The following is a 12,909-nucleotide window of genomic DNA, read 5'->3' as shown; positions in this document are numbered from 1 at the left end:
TCGCGTTTTATTGCTTCCTGAAAAATTTCGAAGTAACCATCATATATCAGGATTTTAAGATTTTTAGGTGTTATATTTTCTTTATATATTCTAATACGAATGGCTTAGGATGGATTACTGCTTCAATAACATAAAATTGACCCCCATAAAGTTATAAAGGGTGACAAAATTTGAAATGCCTATAGGCAGAAATTATGTGAATACCCATTTGTATACTAGTAATCAACAATCTTATATAACAGTATCTTAAAAAGTTATGTTACAAAATTAATTGTGAGTAAATGTTTTATTACGCATGATGTTAAATAACATATATGTATTAAAAAAGTGCATCCATAAATAAATAACAATTTCAAAAGTGTTTTGAGTGTGTTTTAAAAGAATTATTAATATATAAATTGAGAATTCTAAATTTAAATCGTACAAATAATAATAATGATATGGACAATTTTTCACAAATATTAATTTAATTATAATTAAACATTAATTTTAACAGCATAATCATAAAAACCAAGTAAGAATCTATTGAACGTTTAGTTTTCTTTTTTTTCAAGGCTGACATTTATTTTGGAAGAAGATTCCGCAAGTTTTTTGACATATGACTGGAGTTCGTATTTAATTACATTTTTGTTGCGTTTTTTATCTTCCTGAATAAATTCGAAGTAACCATCATGTTTCATGATTTCAAGATTTCTAGGTGTTATATTTTCTTTGTATTTTCCCAATACGTGTGGCTTCGGATGTATTAATGCTACAATAACGTAAGATGGTAAATCAATTTTTTTACCATCAATTACAGTTTCCTTTGATTTTGCCACACCAATTCCTATGTTAATGGAACTTTTCCAAATTATACTAGTAGAATGTCGATGGCGCAAAGAATATTCCTCATCTACATAAAATCATACAGCTTAGAAAATAAATAATAATGAGTTAATTAATGTAAAATTATTTATCCCACAATTCAATACTCATAAACGAGGGTTTGTCATCAAAATATGACGTTAGGTAAACCGTACTAAACTAAATCTACACTTTTGACCAAATTTAGGTTTTGCATTAAAATAACGTATAATCTCCTTTCGATTATTCTTATTAATAAACGCGGCAACCACAAAATTATAGTTTTTTCTCCTATTCTGAAATAAATGATATTATATTATAGGTTTTTATCATTAAATAACCCGTAACTGCTAAAAAATTTTGTGAAGAAACGTATATGCATTATTATTTAAAAAATTGGTAAAACAATAAAAACATTTTATTTAAGAATTTATTTTATAGTAATTAAAACAAAGGGAATATAAAATATAATACCCACACTTTTTTTTATCTAAAGTTCGATTTTTTTTTAATAAAGTATATTACTTAAGTTTTTATTTTAGATATATAAAAAAGTGACAGTATTTCCGGAACACTTTCAAAAAATAAGTTGTAAAAGTTAATTTTTTGTGAAAAATTTGTTATTTTAAATTCCTCCCTGAGGGCGGGTGATGGATCAGATTAAAAAACCCAGCACAATGGTGTCGCGGTATAGTGGAGACGTGACATAGTTGGTTTCAGTATAGATGATTATAGATGAGTATAGATAATTTTTCTGTATTTCATCAAATTGTCAATTTGTACATTTTACGATAAAAATGATTTTATTAAAATTATTTGTATTATTTTATACATGCTATGGAACATCTGGTGATCTTAAACAGGAGTAAGTATTAATTCGTATTTTTCTATTTTAATATGTAAAAAAAATCGATTCAAATGGAATTCAATTTCATGATAATATCATGAAATTTATACTTGGCAAATTCTTTTTGCTACAATTTTTATCAGTAATATTGAAGATAATTATTTCTCTATTTAATAAACAAATTAAAAAACCCAGCACAGTGGTGTCGCGATACAGTGAAGACGTGACATAATTGGATTCAGTATAGATGATATCTGACATTGATTAAAATGACTATCATAAAAAACATTTCGATGAAAATCAGTAGATAATGTTTAATTTTAAAAAATGAATGGCTTATTCCAAAAGCGACATGATCTCTTAATTCCTTATTTATATTTTGATTACAAATTTTATGTTTTATAAGTGTAATATATGAATTTATATATATATATATATATATATATATTNTATATTTTGATTACAAATTTTATGTTTTATAAGTGTAATATATATATATATATATTAGGGTGTCCCAGAATTTTGAAGTTTCGGAAATGCTTAGTGCATACCCCTCAAATTTATTTGTATACATATAAAAAAGAAAACAAAAAATTTCAGGTCGATCAAACAAGTTTAACCCGTGCTGACTTGAGGTTGAAAATTAGTTAAAAGGGGTAGTTTTTCAGTTATTTGCCATTGACTTGTAAATTAGTGCTCTCACAATAAAATATATAGAAAATAAATTGTAGATATAAATGATTTGTATAACTTAAATTTCTATAATTTTTCTTCTAAACTCACTAGTTTTCTAGAAAAATTGAAAAATAAGTATTATTTTGCAAAACTGTCGAAATTGAGATATTTACGAATATTGCATTATATCTGATGAACCGTTTATAATAAGTAGTAATATTTCATATAAAAATTGTTCAAATTTTAATTTTCTAAAAAAAATGTAATGAGTAAAATTTTCATTGGGGCGATCGTTTTATTGTTTTAACATGATTAATATTTATTTTTACAAAATATATGAGTATTATTGGTTAAATTTTTTGTAGTCAAATTCTGTTTATGCTAATACACAACAAATTTAAAAAATACCAACTGGAAATGATAATTTTATCATGTTTATTTTAATATTAAAAAAATTATAATTACAATGCTGGGGTACTTATAAAAAATTATTATTGGGGATATTTTCTTTTGAGAGTTTTTTTGTTCGAATTTGGGTATAAATTTTTATGTTCTTGCATACAATGCAACAAAAATTGTTTTTGCTCCTCTTCGACTGTAATCAAACCATGAAAATCTTGCATCACTTTAACAGCCCTTTCAGCAGTATCATTTACAGTTTTCAGGGTTGATACAGTTTTATGGGCTGCTATATATGAGGCATTTGTCACCCATGATAATGGACATTCGTTCAGAAAAATATCATCAATTTTTAAACGGGTAAATAAGCACTTACTTTTGGCTGACACAAAATCACAGATATTTTTGTCTAAAATAAAATTATTTACATTTATCATTAAATAATAAATCATATTAAAATATACACGTTTATCTTTCATACTAACCATATTTCAAACCGCCAAGTTCTTCCTTTGTCGGTATGTATCGACAATAAATGTATATTCACTTTTTTTTGTTAAATTTTTTACCATAAATCTTTTCATATCTGGTTCAACATCATCGTCAAATAGTGCTAAGATTACAATTTCATCAGTTAAGTACAACAAATGCTGACTAAATTTCTGCAGTACCACTTTCGAAATACTTATGTCAATGGTTTCATAAACTTTTAATGACTTTAAAAAACACAAGTCTTGATGAGGTGATTATACTGCAAGAACGCATTTAAGTCAAGGCTTCACGTAAGTAGTAACAATTAATAAGCAAACATCTAGCAACACGGCTTTATCCTAGCTAGTAATATTTAGTTGAGAACTAAGTAGTGATATTTTCAAAGAATATATAGCTCTTGCCATCCATCTCGCTTGGTGCATTACTCCTGGAGGCCTAATTTTAAACTTTTTTTCTGAATCTCCTCCTAAAAATATTATTGAAAGTTCTATCAGCTCTCGATAGTCATCTCTGACAATTTTTTTTGTTAATTCAGCATGGTACAATTCAAGTAAAGCTTCAATATTTGTTGTGCTTATATAAGTTTCTACGAATTCTCTATAAAATTTTATCTCGGTGGGGTTGACATTTTTCCAATTTTCTTTAAATTTTTTGAATAGTGGAAAATCGGGACTATTAGTCACGTGACTGATTTTTAATTCAAAAACGCTTTTTAGTGGGTCCATTTCTCCAGCCCCCCCCTTTTTTAATTTCATAGTTTTTAATATCTCATTCGTTTGTGCAGAAATGTGCACAAGGTCCCGTCGTTTGTGCACACTTACTTTCCGAGATATCGTAAAAACACATTTGGGGGGCCGCAGAAACGGCAGCCCCCCCTTTTTTTAATTTCGTAGTTTTTAATATCTCATTCGTTTGTGCACCGTTTGTGCAGAAATGTGCACAAGGTCCCATCGTTTGTGCACACTTACTTTCCGAGATATCGTAAAAAATAGTAGTATTACGTTTGAATAATTTAGTAAATGTTATTTGCTACTGTCATACGAAAATTCAAATAAATAATTAAAAATATATTTCATTTTTTTTTTTAATTTGATTAAAACTTTTTCGTAGTTAGTGTACTTAAAATGTAACTGATTAAAAATAGGTAATAATATATTTAATAAATTTATTTGTTTCTTTTTTTTTAATAATTATAAAATATTTATTCATTATTAAAAATTAAAAAAAATTAATAATTATCAAATTTTGAACTGACATAATCTTTTAATATAATATTAAGGATTGTCATTCATTTTTTAAGGGTGATTATTTAGTATTCCGTATTTAGTATTTAGTTATCCAAGACGTCTGAACCGATAATGTACATGCATAATATAGAAAATAGTTTTTTTAGCTTCGATGCGAAGCTGATAAGGTATTGGTTTAATATGATGTGTTTTTTTTTTGTGTCTGTTACCACTTTTTCTCAGCTCTCACCGAACGGATTTCTTTCAACGATACATCAAAAGATCACAAATCGTATCTAGTCGAAGTCATTACCCTCAAAAATTGAAAAAATTTCCCTCGTTCTCCGTAAAGGAGGAAATCTCCAAAAAAAAATTGCAAAATTATAAAACACTAATTTTTGACATTTTTAAAAGTTTTTTTACTTAAAACTATTTTCTATATCTGTTATAGAGTACATTGCTTAAGAAACTTACCTTTTCTTCAAATAACTGAATTACAAAAAAAATATTCAAAAGTCAGTTGCGAAAAAACGACAAATTATAAAATAATATTATAATACAATGAACTCTCAGAATAGTTCATACTAAGTGCAGAGCCGTACTGAGGATTTTTGGGATCTACGGCAAATTCACTCAGGGACCTTTCTATTAGCATATTATACTTTTATAATATTAGAGTATTTAATTTTCAAGACCTCAGCCATTTAAGGTCATTATGCATGTACATTATTGGTTCAGACGTCTTGGATAACTAAATACTAAATACGGAATACTAAATAATCACCCTTAAAAAATGAATGACAATCCTTAATATTATATTAAAAGATTATGTCAGTTCAAAATTTGATAATTATTAATTTTTTAAAATTTTTAATAATGAATAAATATTTTATAATTATTAAAAAAAAAGAAACAAATAAATTTATTAAATATATTATTACCTATTTTTAATCAGTTACATTTTAAGTACACTAACTACGAAAAAGTTTTAATCAAATTAAAAAAAAAAATGAAATATATTTTTAATTATTTATTTGAATTTTCGTATGACAGTAGCAAATAACATTTACTAAATTATTCAAACGTAATACTACTATTTTTTACGATATCTCGGAAAGTAAGTGTGCACAAACGATGGGACCTTGTGCACATTTCTGCACAAACGGTGCACAAACGAATGAGATATTAAAAACTACGAAATTAAAAAAAGGGGGGGCTGCCGTTTCTGCGGCCCCCCAAATGTGTTTTTACGATATCTCGGAAAGTAAGTGTGCACAAACGACGGGACCTTGTGCACATTTCTGCACAAACGAATGAGATATTAAAAACTATGAAATTAAAAAAGGGGGGGGCTGGAGAAATGGACCCCTTTTTAGTACCATCTCATAAATACGATATATATAAATATAATAAATACTAATAAATCATCGTATGATGGTGACAAACAAAAATAAGCAACTCTCTATTAAGTCTTTGCTCTAATAAGTAACATGCGCCATTAATGCGTCCTGTATTGAAAGCTGTTGTATCACAGCATAAAATTAGCACTTTATCTTCAAGATTCCAATTAGTGATAGCATTCCAAATAGCTCGTGCATGTTCTTTACCAGTGGAGTTTTCTAATTTTGGCACAGAAATCAGTTGTTCTTTATTTCTGAATGAAATAACAATACGCAGTCGTTCTTCTTTTTTATTACGATTTTCTAGTGCAGGCAACAGTTTTTCGTCCCAGTGTACCGTAACAATGTCTGGTACTTCATTCTGAAAATCCACTTTTATGGCATTTGCTCACCCCTTGCGTTTTTCTGTACGGATTCGTTGTACAGACGACTTACTACAGGCTTTGTCTGTATTATACCCTAGTGCTTCAAGGGTAGCTTGAAGGATAATTACAGAGTCTCTTGTGCTTAATTGACATCTATCAAGCGCAGCTACTAATTTTGGAGTAATAAATTCATTTTTTGCTACAATTGTAATAGTTTCATTTTTAGAAGGTGTGTTGTCCGATACAATCGGTAAATTTCTTTGTAAATTTATCACTTCACCAGAACTGCAAGATGATTCATCCTGCATATGTACATTTAATTCTGAAGAAGTTTACGGAGTTAAATACTTTATTTTCCTATTTTCTTCTGTAATAGACTTAAGTCGTGCTCTTTCCTCCTTATCTGCTAACTTTTTATCCACTCCAGCCAAGTGTCCAGGTCATCCAGGCTCTCTTTGCCGTTGCAGGAATATCTTGTCATCCTCAATTTTAATTAATTTATTGGCATCCGCATGAGCAATATCAAATAAATTATCTAAATTTTTTATGAATGCTTGCTCACGTTGTTGAAATCAATCGTTTGCTTTATTTGCATTCTTCTGCAGATCTCTCCAAATGTGATACAAGTTAACAAGTTTTTTTACACAGTATGGTATTGATTTTGTTGGTATTCGCGCCTTTGCCCAAAATATAATACACTCAGGAAGAACGAGATTCACACTTTCACTCACGGTTAATTTTACTTCAGGCATATTATAAAATAAAACAGCCAGTACTTGGCCATTAGAAGGAAGTTTTGAACCCGTAATTTGATGTTTTATGTTACCTATTAAAAATATTTCTTTTTTGGAACTCTTCAATACTAGTGGCATATTTATTGATAAATAAAACTTTCACTAAATATAATAATTAAATTTGATATTTTATACTTCAAAATAACATAAAAATTAAAACTGGCACAACGTTAAATTAAAAATATAAAATAGGCTGCACGGAGGTAAACAAAATCAATGTAATAACGCAGGCGACTAAATTAGTATAATAAATAATTCATTATCATAAGTCGTAATCTTTTCATGATTTGTGGAAATATTTAATAATAGCAAAATAATTTTACTCCATATGTAGATAATACAATATTATTATCACTGTACTTCATAAGAAATTTTGTAATAACATACCAGATGATAGACGAAATTAACCAATAATACTCATATATTTTGTAAAAATAAATATTAATCATGTTAAAAGTTGAAAAAATTGTCATCTTGAATCCCTCTCTATGGGCAGATAAAGGGTCAGATTTATTAATATATACAAAATGATAGGTAATTACCTCATGTATATATATAAAAAAAAATTATATCAATTTTGTCATTTTTAAAAAATTATGGCAATATTAAGAAGAAAAAAATTTTAAAAATGTCGAAAATTAGCGATTTTTAAATTCGTAATATTTTTTGAGACTTTTCCCATTTACGGGAAACGAGGGAAATTTTTTCAATTTTTAATGGTAATGTCTTCGACTAAATCGTGTGATGTATTGTTGAAAGAAATCGGTTTAGTGAGAGCCGAGAAAGAGTGGTAACAGACACACGAAAAAAAACACATCAAAGTAAAATTAATACCCTTTTAGCTTCGCATCGAAGCTAAAAAACGTCTATATAAACAAATTATATAAGTATAATGAATTGCATGGGTATGTGCATGTGTGGTGTGTGACAGCTAATTGACCGACAGTACAAATAACCACACTACTAGTGTAGTGGAAACAAGTACGTATTCTCTGTTAAAAACTGTTATGTTGTTACCAGAATATTATAAAATGTATAATAAAATATTTTCAAAAGTTTCCTAAAATTCTTATACAGGATAATTATAATTTATTATTATTACTTACTTTTAATCATTTCATCCTCATTTGCTTCAAAATCAAAAGGTTTATCTTCATTATCAGCATATCCATATATTCGATAAGGTAATTTTTTCCCTAAGTCATTAGAATATAGAGTATTATGAGATGAGAATAATAGTCCGAAAACTGAATTGAATGGACCAGGTCGTTCTATCCTGGCTTCATAATTTGCACATGACTGTGCAAAAACATCCAACTAAAGATCATAAATTTGTATTAATAACGTTAATATACTAGTAATATAAATGATAGTTTTTAAATATAATCTTGTAGGTCTTTTAATTAAGTGTTCAAAAATATATGTAGTATAATAAGATATATGACCATTAGTTAGGGAGCTATTAACATTTTTATACCTAGGCAATAGAGACAACAGGTGAAGCGCGGGTTTTGTTAAGTAACTGTTGAAATTACTTTAAATTGTTAATAATTTCAGAAAACTGGTCCAATAATTGTTATCAGCCAATAATTCTATTGATTCTATTTTAACATTTTCTATTTTATAAGTTCATTAAATATTTAAGCTGTCATTTGAATTATTAAAATTAAAACCCTATTATGTATAAAGCAAAGGCGTCATTTCAAAATTTACTAGAGTGAGGAATTTTTTTAACCGGCCCACCATTTTACAAAGCCGCTCGTTTTGTTCGGTTCATTTACTAATAACTCAACTCTATTACACTTAATATAAAAATTATCATGACAGATATTTTTCTAAAATCATTCAGACGATAATAATATAATAATTCTAAATGGAATAAAATGTTAATAAAAACAATTCAAATAGTTATTCGATAGTTAAAAATAATCAAAAATGTCCATTACTAGTAAAAACCTGGGATGTATCTGATTTCGGTGACAAAGAGAGTTTTTTGAAAGGAAGCTTATTTTATATTTTAAATAACTAAATAGGCAATTTTAAGTATCATAGTCATTGAATAAAAATTCATTTTCACTACAATTCTTAGATAAATTGGATTTTATTGAAGAACGAGTTCACTTAAGGTATGGTCCGATCAGCATGAGTGCAATTGATTGACCTCAGTTTTCAAATGATCGTGTTGCTACCCTCAAATGTTGTCTTTGGTATATGGTATGAACAAAGAAATAACCGACTAATGGGAATGTAATTGCCTTTGTATAAAAAGCATCACGTATTTTTGTAAGCTCTGCAAAGACTTATGCCCCTCTAAATTGTAGGGTTATATGATAAATGAACTTGATATAAAGATCCTCCACAAATTTTATGCATAGATATTTTGCTATCAATAACAATAACTGTTCGATTGACACTAAATTAAAATAAGATACTATGATAAGTTTTCAAAAGCTAATAACATCTTACTTATTACTATTTATTTAAAAATTTACTTCATTATTTTGTTTTAGAGGTTCTACACCATGCCAATTTCTAATATTATTTATTGAAGATAAATATTGTCTTTTTATTTTAGAATGCATGTCCATATCATCTCCCATTCCTTCATAGTAACCAATAAACTGTGAGTGATCATGTTTTAAATGTTTATCAAATTCGGCCCATGCTGTATCTAAGCTGTAAAAAAATGTATTTTTAAGACTTGACAACAATATTTTAGCTTCAAGCAAAGCTGAGAAGATATTAATATTACTATGATGTGGTTATTATTTTTTTTTTTTTTTGATGTCTGTTACAACTTTTTTTCAACGATACGTCAAAAGATCACAACTCGTATGTAGTTGAAAATTTTTTAATTTGATTTCAAGCCTGATTACCACATTTATAAGTGTAGAAAGCGAGTGTTTACTTATGAAAAAATTTTTTATCAAGTTATTATTAATTTTCAATGTGTTCAAAATAATCCGTTCAAAATTTCCTAATTAACTTATTTTTTTGATCCTTGAATATTAATTTTTATGAAAGTTTATAATTTAAAAATTTTAAACTTTTAAACATTATTTTAGCTCGATTTGTAAGTATAGAATTTATATCATTAAATAGTAAATTTTATGAGGAATACAAAATTTTATTTTGTAGACTAATATGTGATCAGGAACTTTTATAATTACAATTAACAGAAGATATGTAAGAAAAACTTAAAATTTCGTTAAAATCACTATTCTTTTTGTATTTTTATTGTAATAAATCATTTAAATTTAATTTAAAGTCTTATTAATTATTTCTATGTAACTCTTGTTGTTTAAATAGATGCTATGATTAAAATGCAGAATTATATTCCGTTTAGTTATATCAAAAGTATTTTGATGTTAAAAAATATCTCGTGCCTAGTTTCACCTATGATTTCGTACGCTATTGAAGTGTTGAAATTCATTTACCTTTGTTTGTTTGATTTTTTTAGCTTCATATTATGTCAATTGCCACCGGAATTTCTGGTAAACTTTTTCTTTTTCTTTGCCTTAATCCCAACTACTTGGGGTCGGCCACCCTTATCCTAAGCTTCCACTTGACACGATCTCCCATATCTTCTACGCTCACATTAGCTGTCCTCATGTCGCATTCAATAACATTCCTCAATCTCTTTTTTGGTCTTCCTCTATCTCTTCTTCCTTCAACATTCATTTCTATAACTGTTCTTACAGCTTCCTATTCTTCTCTCCTCATAGCATGACTAAACAATCTAAGTCTATTTTCTGTCATCTTATCCACGATTGACGCAACACCTTTACTTCCTCTTATATGCTCGTTCCTTATCCTATCTTCTCCAGTCACTCCACTCATCCAACAAAGCATTCTCATCTCTGCTACACTTATTCTCTGCTCTACTTTCTTATCAACCGCCCAACACTATGAACCATACATCATAGCTGGCCTCACAATTTCATACTAAATTTAAAAACTATAATTAGTATTTATTCATATATTATATTTTAAAATCAAAGAACTACTAATCAGGATATAATTAAAGAAATAAGAGTTGATGTTGCTTTTGGAATAATCCACCAATTTCTCTAAATGAAACACTATCTACAGATTTGCATCGAAGCGTTTCTTATGATAGTGATTTTAATCACTGTCAGATATCATCTATACTTGTCCCATCTATGCCTCGTCCACACTATACCGCGACACCATTGTGTTGGGTTTTTTAATCTGATCCATCACCCGCCCTCAGGGAGGAATTTAAAATAACAAATTTTTCACAAAAAATTATCTTTTACAACTTATTTTTTGAAAGTGTTCCGGAAATACTGTCACTTTTTTATATATCTAAAATAAAAGCTTAAGTAATATACTTTATTAAAAAAAAATCGAACTTTAGATAAAAAAAAGTTTGGGTATTATATTTTATATTCCCTTTGTTTTAATTACTATAAAATAAAATATTAAATTAAATTTTTTTAAAAAATTAATTTTGTGGTTGTAGTATTAACGATTAAATGAAAATAAATGATATTTTTTCATCTTAGTTACATTAAAAGCAAATTCTTAAATAAAATGTTTTTATTGTTTTATCAATTTTTTAAATAATAATGCATATACGTTATATTTACGAAATTTTTTAGCAGTTACCGGTTATTTAATGATAAAGATCATGTAGCTTTTGGAATAAGCCATTCATTTTTTAAAATTAAACATTATCTATTGATTTTCATCGAAGTGTTTTTTTATGATAGTGATTTTAATCACTGTCAGATATCATCTATACTGAATCCAATTATGTCACGTCTCCACTGTATCGCGACACCACTGTGCTGGGTTTTTTAATTTGTTTATTAAATAGAGAAATAATTATCTTCAATATTACTGATAAAAATTGTAGCAAAAAGAATTTGCCAAGTATAAATTTCATGATATTATCATGAAATTGAATTCCATTTGAATCGATTTTTTTTACATATTAAAATAGAAAAATACGAATTAATACTTACTCCTGTTTAAGATCACCAGATGTTCCATAGCATGTATAAAATAATACAAATAATTTTAATAAAATCATTTTTATCGTAAAATGTACAAATTGACAATTTGATGAAATACAGAAAAATTTTAGTGAAAAAGTTTAATATTATTTTTAAAATATTTATGTCTTAGGTTATTTGATAATTTATACATTTATTGCAGTTCATTATAGTATTGTTATTCATTATTTTATATTTATAGCATAGTTAAACAGAGAAGCGAAAAATTTACTATCGTCATAACCAATATTTGTACAAAAACACATTGTAATCTGAAAATAACTTAGTAATATTGAGTTCTTAAGTAATTATAATATAATTTTCGGCCATAGAATACGTGTTGATTAATGTGGTCGATACAAATTAATTTTATTACAGAGATTATATATTTTTCATGTTTATAATAATGAATTATGCAAAATTTGAGATCGTATGATCATATTAACATGTGCCTACGGCATCTGAATCTTCTTAAAACAGTTATCTAAAAAAAATATTAACTTTTTTCTGAATTACTATTTAATGCTAAAGGACCTGGTCATCCTGATCAGTCGATTCCAGTGATTTGTGTCATCAGTCTCAGTACACCGTTGTCACTGTCCGGCTTACAGCATAAAGTCAAGTCTTTATTTTTCCTTTTCATCTACCTACTTTCGTCGTCGACACTTCAGAGTACCTGTGTCTTGCACTTCATCTGCACCTCATACCAAAGTGTTACCATTATTCCCTTCCTATAACAACGGCTTTTCAACACCCTCAGCTAATTCGGAATGTCAGTCGAGCTCGGTAATTACTGTATGATCAGGCAGCAGACTCATAATCATCTTCGTACACTACTCTACACCTT

The 12,909-nt window shown here is 27.6% G+C and overlaps 1 protein-coding gene across 2 annotated transcripts; it reads right to left on the bottom strand.

Moving 5' to 3' along the window:
• Positions 1–277: 277 nt before the first annotated feature.
• On the bottom strand, positions 278–12,196 carry LOC126902332 (uncharacterized). 2 transcript variants are annotated; one of them, XM_050679484.1, is made up of 4 exons: positions 12,033–12,194; positions 9,534–9,717; positions 8,148–8,358; positions 278–892 (listed from the first exon to the last, which is right to left on the bottom strand). In XM_050679484.1, the coding sequence occupies exons 1-4, from the start codon at positions 12,098–12,100 to the stop codon at positions 534–536; spliced, it is 822 nt and encodes a 273-aa protein (XP_050535441.1). In that variant the 5' UTR covers positions 12,101–12,194; the 3' UTR covers positions 278–533. The 2 variants fall into 2 exon arrangements, with proteins under 2 accessions (XP_050535441.1, XP_050535443.1); XM_050679486.1 differs by having other exon boundaries at positions 832–910; positions 12,033–12,196.
• Positions 12,197–12,909: the final 713 nt, after the last annotated feature.

The sequence above is a fragment of the Daktulosphaira vitifoliae genome, unplaced genomic scaffold (assembly GCF_025091365.1).
Source record: "Daktulosphaira vitifoliae isolate Bord-2020 unplaced genomic scaffold, ASM2509136v1 Scaffold_3, whole genome shotgun sequence".
NCBI lineage: Eukaryota > Metazoa > Arthropoda > Insecta > Hemiptera > Phylloxeridae > Daktulosphaira > Daktulosphaira vitifoliae.
The sequence above is the reverse complement of the archived record's forward strand: the minus strand, read 5'-3'. Positions and strand labels throughout refer to the sequence as shown.

What these genes read in the sequence shown, in the direction of transcription:
- LOC126902332 (XM_050679484.1), bottom strand. Translation starts at nt 12,100, where the DNA reads ATGATTTTATTAAAATTATTTGTATTATTTTATACATGCTATGGAACA. An exon ending in TCTGGTGATCTTAAACAGGA is followed by an intron (nt 9,718 to 12,032) that starts GTAAGTATTAAT and finishes ATTTTTTTACAG; the next exon opens with CTTAGATACAGCATGGGCCG. An exon ending in TGAGGATGAAATGATTAAAA is followed by an intron (nt 893 to 8,147) that starts GTAAGTAATAAT and finishes GATTTTATGTAG; the next exon opens with ATGAGGAATATTCTTTGCGC.